This window comes from Camponotus vicinus, unplaced genomic scaffold, assembly GCF_025532165.1.
Source record: "Camponotus vicinus isolate PSW18456_S1 unplaced genomic scaffold, iyCamVici1.0 SCAF_10, whole genome shotgun sequence".
Classification (NCBI taxonomy): Eukaryota; Metazoa; Arthropoda; class Insecta; order Hymenoptera; family Formicidae; genus Camponotus; species Camponotus vicinus.
The window spans coordinates 9,053,791-9,071,598 of NW_028141946.1; the positions used below are offsets into that span (position 1 = coordinate 9,053,791).

General features: G+C 33.1%; 1 protein-coding gene across 2 annotated transcripts; it reads right to left on the reverse strand.

Moving 5' to 3' along the window:
* Positions 1-749: 749 nt before the first annotated feature.
* Positions 750-17,070, reverse strand: LOC145960405 (organic cation transporter protein). 2 transcript variants are annotated; one of them, XM_083079843.1, is made up of 11 exons: positions 16,971-17,070; positions 9,161-9,248; positions 7,686-7,830; positions 7,351-7,570; positions 7,174-7,280; positions 6,338-6,492; positions 5,201-5,390; positions 4,742-4,874; positions 4,253-4,565; positions 2,895-3,079; positions 750-2,594 (listed from the first exon to the last, which is right to left on the reverse strand). In XM_083079843.1, exons 2-11 carry the CDS (start codon positions 9,219-9,221, stop codon positions 2,391-2,393), a joined length of 1,713 nt encoding a protein of 570 aa, XP_082935969.1. In that variant the 5' UTR covers positions 9,222-9,248; positions 16,971-17,070; the 3' UTR covers positions 750-2,390. The 2 variants fall into 2 exon arrangements, with proteins under 2 accessions (XP_082935969.1, XP_082935968.1); XM_083079842.1 differs by lacking the exon at positions 16,971-17,070 and adding an exon at positions 11,293-11,634.
* Between the last annotated feature and the right edge of the window lie 738 nt (positions 17,071-17,808).

Here is a 17,808-nt window from a genome sequence, read left to right on the forward strand (position 1 = left end):
GAGTAAGCGCGACGGCAAGCAAAGGTAGATCCGCTAATATCCCGTTGCTTTAATAGATCAGATCAATCGCGAAAAGTCATCTCTTAATATACGCCTTTAATAGAGAGGATGCGAACGCTACTTGGCTCGTGTTCTCTCGTTGATATGGTAAAAAAGGCCAGCAACGGGAACTCTAGGCGGGCCAGGAGGCGAAACAGGAGTGTATTCCTCTAAGATTTGTGGCCCTCAGGACGAAATTTATTACGGTACGCGCGGATGTTATCCGTATACATAAAATAACAGCGCGTATATCGCGTGCGATGCCCTGTTACATCGCGAGCCTCAATTTCAGTCGGTCCGACTGCGCGCGACGAAAATTCGTTCCGTCGAAATATTCCGCCCGTTCGTATTCCGTTTCGTTAAAAATTGAAGAGGAACGGCGCGCACAGTCTTCGCTCAGCGATAATATCTCTCCGGAAGAAAGTTATGCGCGCGTCGCACGCGGGTCTGCGACGTGAGCTACAAAAGTTCCCATTTTACGGGCAACGGTATAACGCAGACAAACGAAAAACATGCAAATTGTATTTTCATTTACTTGCTTTGCACCAGGGAGACTTGTCCGGGCGCGATAATCTGAAGCTGCGCATCCTTTTAGAGCGAAACAGTCGAGATGTGCATCTTTATTTGACGATTAAAGTATGAAAATAAAAAAACATGTTTTTTCGTGTAACAGGAAGAATATTTCTGTATTTCTTTATGTGATGCTTGAGTACATTATTTGTTTGAGTAATTTATTTCATAAAATTTATTGTTCTCTAACTCACACTATTTTTAATTTTATACAATAACGATCTATCATTTCGTACAAGTTTGCGTTAAATAAAAAGTACTGTAATGAGAAAAGAAACTGAAAACTCCAACTATCGTGCTACCTCTAATTAATAATACTTGAAATACTTTAGTTTCTTGAATTCATCGCGAATATGCAATATGCACAATCGCAATTTGCACATAATTTATATATTAATGTCTTTCAGAATAATTAAGTTACAATAATAAAAATAAATTACGCTGTTGAATTACAAGATAAATTAAGGATTGAAGGTAATAAATAAACGCTTGTGTCGTACACTGAACAATCGCGTGACAACATTACATGATACCGGTACAACGCAAATATTCTTTTTCACGTTGACAGGTGCATAGTTGCTTGACAATTCCATTCCAATGCACGAGCAAATTATTGCTGCGTAGACGAATCTGAGGAAACAAATATGCAACATCTCTCTCATTCTTACTGCATTCATCTTAGGTATCACGTCTCCGCGAAATAATAGGCTAGTGCGAAACGCAATACGTATTTACTTTTAAAAGTAGTATTAACACGGATGTACACTTCATTAATTCGTTCCTAGGCCTTCCTACACTGAGAAAAATCGTTTGATTGTATCAACAAGACGTATCTGATAGAAGGCATTTTGATTAAACCAAGCAGAATTTCTAGTTGTCACGATAAGACTCGATTTCTTGTAACTAGAACGTTTAATAGACTTTACCACAAGGATTTGGTTATAGTATTTTCTAATTGGATCTATAAAACTTCTTGTTATATTAACTGAACATGGACAGTGATGCCATTTTTGTTGTAAGTTTAGTATCATTACCAAGAAAATCTGGTAATTTTAACAGAAAAAAATTAATCATACTCATCTGGTAATTCCTAAAGAAATTCTGATTCGTCCATTTTCCAACAGACATACTGGTTGAATCTGTCAGATTTTTAATTAATGCAACCAGATTTTTTTTCTCAATGTAGGACAATCGATAATTAGGTCCATCAGCATCAATTGTCGCTGATGTGGCTATAATTATATCGTTTTCCTTACAACGTGGAGAAGCCTAGGAACGAATTAATGAAGGTAGTGTAAAAATGCTCCAAGTAATGAAGGGTAGTATAAAATTGCTCCAAGAATGCGCGCAACGAAGAGACGAGAACGTGATGTACGAATATCGTACAAATACGAGATCCGCGCGATCTATTTCCACTAGCACACGCCTTGTGAATTGCACGCACGTGAAGATTTTACGTCGGAAGATATTATAATCCTTCCTCCGTGCGCAGAAACTAAGACGAATGACGGGATGGTGGGTGGTTTCGCGGAAAGTAAACAGTCACGTGGCCTAGAAAAATACATCGCGCTTATTCAAATCGCCGACAGATAAAATCTGCAGCGTGGCAGACTCTCTCGGTGCCAAATCTCGGTGCCTGTAATAAAATTATATCCTTTACATATTTTTTAGACATCGTAGACCTTGTAAAGATCATCCTTTATCGCTATCTGGAGTGTCCGAAAGGAACGTGCTGCCGGTAAAGTTTTAAAAATGATTGCCATCTCTCTCATTGCTCTCTCTCAGACTTGACGAGTCTTTGTGTCCTTCTTAAGATCCGGATTTTCGCGGGTCTCGTTTAACTTGAGTCCACCGATGTTTTCCGCCTCCCATACGGTGTCCGGAAGTTTCGTCCCCAAAGTTTCCGGGAAGATTAGAGACAGCATGCCCGCGATCATGCTCATGGACCCGAATAGGATGAGTGGCAGCGAGGGCATGATTTGCACCTGAATGTAAACGAGACATGATGCAATCAGAGAGAATTTCCGAGCATCTCATAAAATAAACTTGTTAGATAATTTTAGAAAGAACCCCATTTTTTGAAAGACTCTTATACTAATCCTTTAAGAGTAATACTCATCGAAACTATTAGTTCTACTTCTATTTTTTTCCATTCAATCTAATCAATCTTATCAATCTAATCTCAATCTAATCAATATAAATTAAAGACGTCCACTTAAGAATGTTTCTTCTTTTCTCATACATATCGCAGGAGAAGTTGGTTTAACCCGCGTCTGTTGACTCACCAGAAGAGGCGTCTGCGGCGACAGGATTGAGCCAATGCGACCGACCATGCTGCAAAACCCTAGCAAGGAATGTCTGAGCGTCGTCGGGAACAACTCGGCGGTGTAGATGTAGGTGGTGGCGAATGCTATGGTGATGCACAATTTCCCGACCATGTACAAAAGTAAAGGCGCGTAACTCCAGGTACCTGAAACACAGCTTGGCGATAAATCATCCGGGATCGCGATCCCCCTCGTGCAGCTCACCGGGACATAATTACACGCGCGGTTGCGAACGCTAATCCGAACGAGATGCCGGTACGTTATTTCAACACGTTCTTTGCATTCGGACTCGGATTATGCGGTAATATATTGTACAATATTACGCGACGGCGTTATACATGTTACAGCTTATCGTATCTCCGCGCGATTATGCCTCGTTTACTCCCACACTCGATTAAATTTCGCGATTCTAATAAAAGTACGCGGATAGTAACGAGGGAAAAAAACAGGAAATTTTTATAATTCCTTAATAACAGGTATCATTACGTTTCTTAATAACTTAATAGCCGTCATTATCGTACATGATGCTTAGATTTTTTTAGAATCAAAGAGACAAAGAAATAAGTAGAAGTATTTGCAACAAAAGCTTTGTAAAATGAGAAGAGCATTTATAATAGTATTTTTATAATGATAAAAAAAATAAGAGGATCTGAGCATTATCTTGAAAAGTATTTCTCTTGTGTCTTCTAATTATGTGCCATTTCTTCGATTTTCTTAGAAACGGATTAGATATTTGAAAAAATTAAGAATAAACAGCGAAAAAAAGTATGGCTCAACAATATAAAAAGAATGTAAGACATAAAAAAACAGAGAGTAATTATTCAAAAATTTCTTGGTAAAATCGAGGAGAGAAAGAAATAAGTAAGAATATTTTCAATCTTTAGTTCCTTTAATTGTGTGCAATTCGATTTTCTTAGAAAGATCAGATAAAAAAATTAACAGAATAAAGCGCTCATGATCTGGAAAAAATATAAAACGGAAAAGAAACAGAGAGTAATGATTCAAAAATTTCTTGGTAAAATCGAAGAGAAAAAGAAATAAATAAGAATATTTTCAATCTTTAATTTCCTTTAATTGTGTGCAATTAATTTTCTTAGAAAGATCAGATAAAAAAATTAACAGAGTAAAGAGCTCATGATCTGGAAAAAATATAAAACGTAAAAAAAGAAACAGAGAGTAATGATTCAAAAATTTCTCGGCGAGATAAGCTTCTTAATCGCAAATTCAGCTATTATTCATAAGCGACTCGCGACGATACGGGCAGAAAGAGATTCATCTCCGACTGTGAGAAACGGTGTTTTTGTCTTAATTTTTTTTACCTTTCGGTATGAACTGGATTGCGAGGCAGAACAGTCCGCTCAGCAGGAACGTGCTAGAGAGGGTTGGTTTACGGCCAATGCGATCGGTCAGCAGCCAGGCGAGACCGAAAGCCGGTATCTCGACCGCGACGACGAGTATGAAATTGATGTACTTATCTCCGGCGAATGCCACGGAATTCAACGACAATCCATAAAAAACGAAGGTGTTTGTGATCCAGCAGAATGACCAGATCAACAAACGAATGAGTATCACCGGGCTATGGAAAACCTGCACGATCGGTTTCCTTTTGTCCAGCATCGATAGCTCGCTTTTCTGAAAGATTATATCATCAATATCGTAGTCGCGAATCGCAAATTATCATCTTAAGTTAGCGTTTATAAACTGGAAAGACGAAAGTTGGCAAGTGTGATTTATCTTATATAGTGTTTTATTTTATTGTTATCCTTAACAATAGTGAAAGAGCGAGAGAAAATAAGAAATAAACATACCGTTTCGTTTGCAGCAACATTTAATTCCCTGAATATATTGATAGCCTCTTCCGTTACTGGCAGGTTATTCATTCGCGCCATTTTGTGATATATTTTCTCCACTTCGTCAGTTTTACCCTTCGACAATAGCCATCTTGAACATAGCATCGCGTGCGTTAAATTGTTTCATAAAATTTCACTTTATTAAAAAAATATAAAATATTTTACGCGTAAATGTAAATTCATTTGAGTGAGTTTCAATAAAAAGTTGCTTTAAATCGTATATAAACGATCCTAATTAATTTCTAATCTTTTAATCGTAGCTTTCAATTATGGAGAAACATCTAAAGGAAAAATCGATCGAATATACAAATTGTAAAATAGAATCTCTTGCCGATTAAAATAGAATCTCTTGCCGAAATCTTGCGATCGAAGATGACGATACATTCTCGCGTGTTCGTTAAGATTAAGAGGGATTACCTGACCGATTCTGGAATGAGCAGGGGCAAGAAAATGGTCAATAGTCCCGGCGCGTACACCACCCTAAGAAGTACCCGCCAGGATCTTAGCCAGCTCGCGATCGATCCCAACAGTATCTCGCCTATGGTGAACATGCAGCACATGATGCTGCTCGCGAAAACTCTGTTCTTTACTCCTATCATCTCTACTCCTGCGAACGAAGTTACACGCATAAATATTGCTGTGTCTAACCGTGCGAAACATATGATTAATTTAATAGATACATTTTATAATTTTGCTCGGTCTTATGTAAATTGATGATGATTACATTGATGAAAGGAATGTGAAAGAATATATACGCATTAAGGCGATCGATACAAAGTGCATTCGTGATTTCAAAGATTTTTTGCGATAAGATTGCTTTATATTATAAAATACAGCGAATCTCTTGAGATTATTTACAATCGATAAATCTAATATCGAGATATTTAATAAGAAAAATACATGTCAATGATAAGAATCAACTACTCTCTAAAAGTGAATCAGTGTATTATCACTGTAATCAGTGCTGTACTTATAACTGTTTGTAATCAGTAAGTATTTACTGTTTTTCAGTGATAATACACTGATTCAGTCTAGTGAAAATAGTATATGTATATACTACTTTCACTTTTAGAGAACACTGATTTAAAATAGACATGTTTCTCGAAATTTTTAAATTATTCCACATTAAACATTTTTTTGATATTACACAAAATCTTTTTTCTTTTCGTTTTTTACAAAAGTAATCTCAAAATCTCTAACAAAATTTTATTATCTTGATACAATTTTTACATTTCCCGAGAAAATTTTTGCATTACGAAAAAATTTCGTTGTATATCTTAATATATATCTTAATGCGTAAAGCTACAATTTTAGTAAATAATAAAATAAGCCGGTGATATAAAGCTCCGCCAAGAAATAACTTGAAAATAATGTTATACGTGTGTCGCGTATTTGCTTTTTAAAGATGGGTAAAGAGCATCGTATGCATCGTATTTAGAATTTACTCCGTGCACACGTAAATGGGACGTGGAGCAAACATAACGCTTCACAGGTGTCGCATATTCCCCCCCCCCCCCCCCCCCCCGAACTATTGTCCCCGAGTTATTAGCGTACCTAGAATAAATCCCGCGCTGTAAATTCCGGACGCCATGATGGCGTCGAGGAACTCGAATGCGAGAAACATCCAATAATTCACGGAGAAGGAATGTATCAGCCCGCTGACTCCGGCCAGAGACGTTGTCAGCGTCAAAAAGGTTCGCCTCCCATACCTGGAAATAGACGACGGGAAAGCGTATAAACGATACGTTTCCTTTACGTGTTGTATGTCCTCTCCTCTTCTGTATAAAGCTCCGCAATGCGAAATTCTTGGCGATGCTACCTGGCTTTCTTATCGAGAATGCGTGAAATTGACGGAGCTACGGAAACTTTGTTCCGGTGTTGCGTATTACGTAAAAATATATAGGAATCTCGTAACTGTGCGATTTATCGCTGATTAGATTTAAAAAAACGTAACAGAAAAATATTCCGCTGCCTAGCCAAGCATATCCAACGATTTATAAAAAAAGACGTAAAGTAATGAATTTTCTGACCTTCGAATAGAGTCGATAAGAATTAACTTGAATACGTAAATGCAAGACGTTTTCTCTACAAGTCACATTGATTTACAGAAAAATATCCAATGAATCGAAAATTATTAAATCAATTTATTAATTAAATAAAAAAATAATTAAATTTATTAAATCAATTATTAAATTAATTATTATTAAAGATATTATTATATTAAAAATAATTATTATTCAATTATCACGTGTATTCTGAAATTTAGAATTACATTTTTTCTTTTAGTCATAATGTAGAAATAAAACGTGAGATTAAAACGCGATGACGTGTGAATATTTTATTCGGAATTAATTAATTAATGTCTATACGAGAGAAATATTGCATCTCACCTGTCAGATATGTATCCAGCGAATATCAAACCGATGAACTGCCCGACGCTCTGTATCGTGCCCACTAGCGTGAGTTTCCATCGATTATCATCACAGGTAAAATCCCACTGCGTGAGGATAAGGGAAAGAACGAGTTATAGAAAATGCGTGTCGATTCTCAACAATCCAACAAATTACCTCATCAAGTATCGTATGCTCGTACGGATCGTAAACCCAAGAATCGCATTCACGAGTCACGTTGGTGAACGATGTCTTCGAACATGTGCCCGAGTGATTGTCCCGCACCACGTAACGTGTACAATCGGAGATCTTTTCGTTGATTTTCGGCGCGGAAACGTTGATCCACGGTGGCTCGAACGTCGCGTTTTCCGGATGCTCGCATTCCGGCACTAAACATCTGTGTATTTTGGACAATTGATTATCTTCTAATCTTTGAAGGGTTCAATCTTGTGATATTTAGACAACATATGTGAATACAAATCTAAATAATTGATACATTTTCGTATTCGTACCTGTATTTAATTTCGCTTGCAGTAAATATGTAAGAAAGCGTGAACATTCCCGGTAAAATTAATGGTATACATATAAATACCAACATGACCATCTGATAAAGTCCGAACTTTTCTATATCGCTTCGAATAGAATCTTTCATAACTCCTAGAAAAGAAAATAAATAAAATGATACACAAATAAAAAAACACTCAGAAAACATTCTAATAAAAAAAACTATTGCTGTATCGATTTGTATTAAAAAGATTTGTTAAATTAATTAGAATTATAAAACGTTTTACGCATAAATTTTTATTAATTACAATGCATAATTTTATTCGCAAAGAGAGAAGATACAACACCAATTCAATATTATATAATCTTGTATTTTTTAATTAAAAAAATTATAATAAAAAGAAAAAATATACTTATCTCACGGTGTATATTAAATTATTATTTAAAAGCATTAAATCAGATAAAATAAATTTATATTATCTTACATATATAGTTTACATATAGTTTACATTAAATTCATAATGGAAGGATAATATTACTATCAATTTATAATATTTCTTATTACGTATATATTTATAAACAATAATCATTTATTATACGATGCACGTATTCAAGTTGAAAAATAGCCGCGCGAGTTATGTAATATTGAATAATCAAATACAGTCAACGCACAATTGCACAGCACGATGTCTAGGATCTACTTAACAAGCTCGTGTTCATCGTACATGTATACTTAGTGATTTAATACTACGTTAAGCAGTGATACTTAAACAACGCTCTCTAACTGGAAGAATAATCCGGCTGGAAGTATAAGCCCACCTTGATCCTTCTCTTCAAACGGTTGACTATGCACATAAGACTTTGTACAATTTGCCTCTGTTATACAACGTACAACTAGGCAACATTTATCACAAGTTTGTGCAAACACTCTTCCGAATATGAATAATAGGAATTAACGTATTTTTTTCGCATTAAGATGATTCGACGGAATATCATGTGAAAAGAAACAATTTTAAAATTCTGCTTCAAAAACAGCGCAACTTTGGAACTGTTAGAAATAAGGTCCTGTGTTATACAATATAATAAAAAATCTAAACAAAATCTACAGAACAAATCTATAAGCAAAATATTTTCTTACAACTTTAAATCTAGTATAGTTTCGGAAAAAATATAACTAAAAAAACGTACACAAATTGAATTAAATTACATTAAGATGGGCACAAAATAGACTTCCATTTTGTTTTAATATTTCCTCGACAATTATAAATTGGAAATGCAAAGTAGATCTTTTTAACGCTCTTTATATTTTCCATAATTTATTAATATACAAATAAAATTTATTACAATCCCGTATTTCTTCGTTGTATTTCCCTACTGTATAGAATTTTTCTCTCCGAATATATACATATTTTTTCGGCGCGGAAGAGTTATTTTTCATGCACTTCCAGTTTACAATTTACATCGATGTGAATATCATCCGTACCATTTTCGCGTCCTGGTTGCAACGAGCGAGCCTCGTCTCTCTCCGAGCAGCACAGCCTCATGGTCTGTCGTCCTTTATATCCCGTAAACTGCAATCATATGCGAAGTTTATAGCGCTCGTCGTGAATCGCCGCCGCGCCAGTCTGGCCGATCGAAAGTTCAACCTGGCGCTTTATGTTTCAAGTTTCTTAAGGAACATCGCGAATGAAAAATGATGCCAGTCGCGCGTCGGACTTGGGCGCGGGTGTTACATAAAGAAACGGGATCAGTTCCCCGGCAAGGCGGCTACAGAAAGCTTTTTCCCATAAAAAGTGCCGCAGAGGAGAGAGGAACTATCCTCGGAAACGGCTTCACCGAGAGCAGCCGGTTATCCCGGCGGTGCATAAACAACGTATGCATGTAACGAGATGCCGGGCGTGTTTGGATGGCGAATAATAGGTGGAAAAGTATAGTGCTCTAGAGAAATAGAGCGATCAGAGAGCGTGAATAATTATTCGGAGATCCGAAAAAAAAGAATATGATGTAAGATTGCGCGCAGGATTCTAAGAGAATTTAACGCGCGCGATTAATCGAGATACACGGATGAAATAAACGGCTTGCAATCAGTTAGAATTTAGCAATTTATCCTTGACTTCCGTTTGAAAAAAAAATATATGCGTGTAAGAGTTACGCTGTGGATTTGCGTAGATCGCTTCTGTACGAATGTTGAATATGCAAAGGATCCCTTTCGCAAAACATCTTCTCTACTGTTAGGTAATTTGAATACATATTTTAATGAGGGAATGGGAATTTTTCTAAAGCGATTCTCTTGTTTCTTTTTAGCTTTTCCTTTTTCCCTTTTTCCCCTTTGCACAAAACCGCACTTTTCCACGAGAGACGCAATCCCTCTATTGTTAAAATAAATAAACAGGTAATTATGAAATGTTTGTAGAATATTGTATATGGCGAGAGAAAAATTCTGCATCTCTCGATGGCTGCGTGCTGACCTCTCTCAAGCACAGGGTCAACTTCTACATGCTACCTGTTATTGATTTCCCAACGGGATGCGGGAAAAAGCTACGAAAGAGAGACCGAAAAGAATCTCGGGACGCTGAACCAAATGAAGTAATCTTCCAATTGTGCCAAATCGTTGCTCAATTGCGCAATTTATCCCATTGCGTCACAAGATATTATTTTGACCATGTCGAATAGTAAACTGTAAATAGGACAAGCATCGTAAAATAGGACAAGTATTTTCGCTTGTATTCAATTTACGATACCATTTTGATATCGCATTAATGCACGCGAACTCCGAACGTTTCGCAAAGTCGTCAAGTTTATCCGTTTTCGCGATTTATCAACCAGGCAATGTTAATAATAATCGAGCGTATCTTGATATATTTATTTGATTTAAAATTATTTTGACTTAAGATAAGATTCGAGAAAATTTCCACGAACCAAATGATCCACGTTGATCTTAAGGATATTCGAGGTTTACAAAGATTTCTTTAACTTTAGAAAGGCATAGATGAGATAACAGAATGGATTATTAATTTTACGCGGTTTTTTCTCTTGATACTTTTTTTTTTAATTAAAAAGATTTCTCGCGGAATTCGAGCGCTTGCACGAAGTGAATTATAAATATGAAAAAAGCGGATATTCTTGATAACTCGAATTGTAGAGAGAAGACAGAGTTCTCTCTGCAGATTTAAACAGAAATATTACATCTTTTTCAGTCATTCCGATAATTAAATAACGTTACTGAAAATTTTCCGATAGCCATCGATTTTTCAGAGATTAATCACTAATGATTTATAATGGAAACTGTGATTGTAAGTCTTTAAACAATACTTCATCAGTAAAAGAAACACATAGACTATCAATCGATTACGTCTCTATTTGTTAACTTAATGCTTAATTAAATGATTAAAATTATTTTATCTCAGAAATTATTTGCTTATCATGATTACTGATAACTTTTATAAGAAATTAATTTGTTGATAATTTATATAATTATCAAGAGATAATAATTTAATTATAAACTTATCATGCTCCGTCATTTTGCTATCTGTATACAAGTTTCGAGACACTACGCATCTGTCGTAACATCCCCCAACATCCTCCGACGTATGTTTACATATGAGAAATACGTACTTTGATATTTTGCGGCGATTATAGCGTAAAACGTCTTTTCCCGCGAATCGTGTGCACTCGCGTTTCAGAAAATACAGCGCGTTTACAGAGGTGACATTTTACGATGTCTCACTTTTGTCGCATTTGAACGAAAACGTTTTCCGCGTGGGCGCGTTATCTCCTTTCGTCGCGCACAAATCTACATATTCTATTATCTTAACACGTATCCGAGATGCCTATCGGACGAGTGTACGGACGTTCTTTCAAGTGGACGATCGTCGATAAGCGAATTAATAAATCGCCTCCGCCAAACATTACGCACACCTGCTTGCTTCTGCCTCGGAAAGACAGCAAGTACTGTCTTTAAAAGTAAACGTATTCATGGTAGTGGCTACTATTTGAATGAGTGGAGGGAGGCAAAACGAAAGAAAGGAAGGGAGGCTAATGATTCATCGTTTTAAAAAAACGAACATTAAAATTCAGCCTCGTTAATGAATGCATTTTTGAATGACAACCGGAAAGTATACATATATTTTTGAAATGCGCAATTATACAGCAATCTTGCAGCAAGTGAAACCTCATCGAACCAGACGTTGTACCGTGTATCGATTAAATATCAAGATACTCATCATTCGAAAAATATGAAGAGACTTTCTAAATAGCAAATTTTTATAAGACATTTTAAATTATGATGTTTAAGTCGAAAAATATTCTATATTAACAGATATACATAATAATAAAAATCATTTTATGCTCCAATTTGATTCGCCATAATAATCTCTTTCTCTTGTGGAGAGTATATTTTCACGTGTAAGTGCGATGTAAATTAACAGTTCATTATCAATATGCATTTCATAAATACTATGGTCGTTTATTATGACTATGATTTTATCCCACGTTTGATCGGCAATTTGCTTGCCCATATATCAACATATATCGCGTTGACTGACAGTTCAATATATGTGTAATTCTACATGAAATACAAATGTTCACGTATATGTGATATATATTCTCGCATTTGATACATAATTCGTGCCGCAGTCAATTTGGATAGAGAAGCTTTGACACACGCTCTTTGATTCCATAATCGTGTCCAACTCCCGCGCATAATTTGATATTAGCTTAGAGAGAGAGTAGAAACGCGTATTGATATTAAAATTGCGCGTATATCAATATTAAAATTTCCGCGCATTCAGTATATCGAAAAACCTGAAGAAATATCGTAATATCGCAATTGGTTTCAACCAGTCGGTTCCGGCTCGCGTCACTTTTCTGCGTCGCACGAACATAATATTGTCACTATTACACAAAGATATCATCTAATAGTGAATTTAAAAAAAATCAAAATCCATCAGCAAGTATAATCTACGACCAATTTACATGAGCTTGTCGCAATTTAATTCCCGAACGTCTATCTTCATATCTTTCAGCGACATTATTTTAACGATCAGATGATGTATGCTGTATGCACATGTAAAATTAATGTAAATTTCCACATTCTATGTTGAATCGAAGTGAATTAATTTATATAAAACGATAAAAGTATATTGAAGCTAAAATGAACGGTACATTTACGTGTTAATGGTATGCATGATCTGTATATATGTAATCCTATTTAGATAATGTTATTTTATGACAATATACATTCGATAACGGCGCTTTCTGTAATAAAGTCCAGTTGAGAATTTAATATGTCAGACAGATTTGTATAGATTTTATAAAAATGATAAGAGAGACAATTTTTAGTGATATTAATTAATCGCAAATATCTTTTTATTTTTACCCGTTCTATAGAAAATCATTTTTTCTTCTCAAATTACTGTCTTTATTATCATGTAAGCAAAAAATCAGTAAATAGATATCTATATATCTAATCTGTTAACATTGAGGTAAATTAAACTGGAAAAAGAAAGTTATAAATTAAACTATGCAAGAGAAATTCAGCCAAACATAAAAATAAATTTACATAAAATATTTCTAATTATTTATTGTTTTATGAGAAAAAAAATCTTTGATTATATAAGCAAAAGATTGAAGAAGCGAATTTATATACATGTGTAGAATTTTTTTCTGAATATATATATACATATTTTACTTATATTATGTATTATAAATTATTTATATTATATATATATATACAAAAAATATGTATGCAAAATGTATATAAATATATTTTATTTGAATTTTAAAATATAACAATGACACAGAAGCACACAAAATTCGATAAATTTTCCTACGCAAATATAAGAAATAGATGTAAGGTACATACATATACATACACTTTTCACTTATCACACATTTATCAGTGACGTTACAAAAATGACTACTATTTAATTAATAGTAAACAATTCTTAATTTATTTAAGATTGTAAAAATTATTTTTCTAAAAGAATTATAACTTTTCATTAATTATTATACTCATTAACTTTATATGTAATATTATTTATTATATTGTATATATAATATTATTTTTTATAGCGGCATATTTTTGGAGTACGTTATTTAAAATTAAATCGCTATCGCCAGCAAATTCCGATTGTATGCCGAAATCGAATCATTATTTATAAGCGTGATTTTTCATCTGTGTTATTTCTGACATATTCGCATCTATGTCTTTGTATTATACATTTAAATCTTTCTTTTTATGCAAAAACATTTTGAATAATCGAAATTTGTATACAACGAATTAGTCACTTATACATATGTAAAACACTGTCGACGACACGAAATAGTAATGTTTGTGAGTTTTATTATAGCTATACACATATACATATACACACTTGTGAAAATCTATTTCCTAATATTTACAGATTTTTGTTTGAATAACAGTGCAAAGTCGCGAGTGTGATATTGACGATAAAAGCGATCGACTATGTATCTGAAAACTGTGCGTCGATTACCAGTGACGAACAACAAGACTCTTTTACTGAGGGACTCGTCTCGTATTGCACGTTTGCGAAAATGTCGCCGCGGCTGCAAAAATATTACGGCGCACGTTTATAAACATACATAAAAAGGAGATAAAATTAAAAAAGGCCACGCGAGAGAAATATAAGTGCATAATGATGATTCATGAACATTAAACATTAAAAAGACTTTTTTTCACGCTACATACTTTCATAATTAAGCTACCTTATTCTACTTCCTTTCTTTAAAATAATATAATTAAGTAGAAGTAATTTTACTAGCTAAAATTTAATTGTCGATTAATATCATATTAATTAATTACTCGATTATTGTGATTAAAATGCGATTACATGACGAAAATTAATCGCAAATTCTGCAAAATGGGGATTAGTGTGAATAAAGCAATGAATATATAAAAAAAAAACATCATTTATCATGATAAAATTAAAACAAAGTAGAATCAACAACAACTGAGCAAAATAGATATATATATATATCGATTTCTATATAATATTGTATTTTATTATTTATATTTTATTTACTAATCTGAGTAAAGTTATTACTTTTTTGTCTTCTTCGTCTTCCGAGTCCAATGTCCAAGTAGTCGATCATAAATCTTTTCCTCTAGCATGAATTCGTGAAAAATGAAAAGTTTCCTCGACGAATTCAATATTTGTTAATAAAATTTTTCATTTTTTACGAATTCATACTGAAGGAAAAGATTCATGAACGACTTCCTGAGCATTTATTTTTTAATAATTATTCGTCGCATGTCTTATTTTTCGACTAATTTTTATTTTTTAACTGATAGACTGCATTCATGGTGAAATTCATTAGTAATACCGCATGTCGTTATCTTGTTACATGTCTAACATTCGATAAATAACGATATAATGACAATAATAATACTAGCAATAAATTTCGAGAAGCAACCTCAATTGAAGAGCTTATTGCCTTCTTTTGTTTCTCTCGAGTTTCTAACTTTTTTGAAATTTCTTTTTTCCAGAAATGATCTTTTTACAAGTTATCTAATAATTAATTGGGTAATTAGTATTTAGACGCGAACAAAGCATTCAGTACTTTCGATTCACTTTATCTTCCATTATTAATTTATTATAATTTATTCCATTTTTATTTTATCGTATTTTTTTTGTTCTACGTGTACAACGGAAGAAAAATCTTAAAATAAAAATTTTAAAATAATTCTGAAGTAAAAATTTTCTCAATTTTACGTACATAAGTCATATGTTTTGATTTAAAGTATGTTTTTGCATAAATTTAAATTGCTTTTCCACCTCGTGTCACGAAAGAATAATAGAATTTATGCAAAAATATTATCTGTGACTTATTGTCATATATATAAACATTGAAATGTGTGATTACACACGTACAATGGCAATAAGAAAATGAAATTTCAAAGTAATAATCCCCGTTGTACGTGTTAGAATCAATATTTTCTTTACGATTACCTGATAGTTATTGAATTTTAATCGCCATTACCGTAGCAATGAATTACGAGAAAAATATATGTGAGTAATAAAAAGGCGAAGCAAAATGTGGAAGTTAAATCCATGTGAAAACACCAAATATACTAGATTATGGTTAAAAAGTTGTGTGCATTAAATAATTTAATTCAATAATTATATCAAATTTTATGATAAAAATAAAATGTTTTTCTTTTTCAACAGGATTTTTAAGAAAAAAGTCATCGTTAAATTTTAAATTTTCAAAGTTACATATTTTTAAAGAATTCTTTATAAAAAAATATATTGCAAATTTAGTAAATTTTTTGACTTAAAAAATAAATTTTATCTGTTTTCTCTCTATTTTTGTATGCTTAATTCGTGGATGATTTATTGTAATTCAAAAAAATTAATGTCTCAATATTTTAGAGAAAGCATCGTTCCCAATTTAGTGAAGAAATTTTGTCAAATAAAGTTTCATACAACAATGTCAGATTGCGTAATATATCGATTTGTATACATATGTTGTATAGCGATTTGCATACATACGTAAGTACTAACCTAGATATTATCTTAACGATACACGACTTAGCAACTTTCGAACGTATTTGCCGTTTCACATTTGAATATTAATTTATATTTTATTAATACATTTATAACGTTGATATTTACATATCTATTGAGTTTATACCATATGCACTTTTGATTATTGATAATTAAGTAATATCGATGGCTTTGTATACACAACGGAGCGAATTTCAAATTATAATTATCTTATCGTCTTTTTATATTGCAATAGTGCAACATTAATGTAATATGAGCAGACACTAATAGTTTTTCACATACAGTTAAATATGGCATTTGCTATTTTTAATTTTATAAAATTACATCAAAAAATAATCTTACATTTAAAAAAATATAATGTCGATATAATAAAATTAATGCATAATCGGTCAGTCTAATAATATATTCATTTGTTTATGTTCTGGTGCACAATGTATATGTGCCTTCTTCGATATTTTTATATAGAAATACTCTGTTCTGCATCGTATCGTCGCATAAAGTTACATTCTCGTTAAATTTAGAAATCGACAAAGTACTCTTATATGCACATATGCATATTATTTTAAGGAAATATATTTAAATGAAAGTAATTTAATCGACCACACCGGCAATTTATTGATGGAAAATGTATCACAACGTTTCGACCATGGGTTTTGGTCCTTATCAAGTGAATTAAAATTATTACATATAATATAAACAATAAATGAATTACAATAAAATGTGACCAAAAAAAAATGGAGAAAAAAGAAAAAATCATATACATACATTATCTTAGGTAACTAATACGTGGTGAGAAATAAAGAAATCACTGTGTCAAGTCAACCTTTCGATCCAACACAAAGAGAAAGATTAACCGCCTTTATTAGTCTATCATAAATATCGTTTAAACTTTCAGTGTCCTTTTGTAAGTTAACAGTGTTGTCAGACTTTTTGATGAAAAACATTTCAGCAATTTCTCTCTTTCTCACATGTCTCTCATTATGCAGAATAACCGGTGTTGACCAATCGAAGTCATGATTAAGTTCCAATTTATGTTTGCTAACCACAGAAAGATTGCTTTCGTGCAATTTAATGTTGTTGCAATGTTCTTTGATACGAGTGCCTAAATGTCTTTTTGTTTGGCCAATATATGACATATTACAATTTTTACAGTTTAACTTGTAAACAACTTCAGTCCTGTTATTAATAGGCAATCTATCTTTTCCACGTTTAATTAATGCATTCAGTTTATTAGGTACATTATAGACAACCTTAAGACCAACATTTTTGAAAAGGCGACTAATCTCATCACTCAAGCCCTCTACAAACGGTAACGAAATGTAAAATGATGTAGTCGCATTATCACATTCCATATTCATATTTACATTGTCGCGGTGTTTTAAAAATTCTAGTCTTTTTTTAACGTAACGGTTAGTAATTTGCGTTGGAAAACAATTGTTGGAAAGAATCTGTTTAATAATATCGATGTTCTTAAAATGAAATCGAACGTCGGATAATAAAATTGCGCGGTCAACAAGGCTATAAATGGTGTTAATTTTATATTTAAACGAATGTTTGGAATAAAAATTAGTGTATCTATTAGAACAAGTAGGTTTTCTGTACC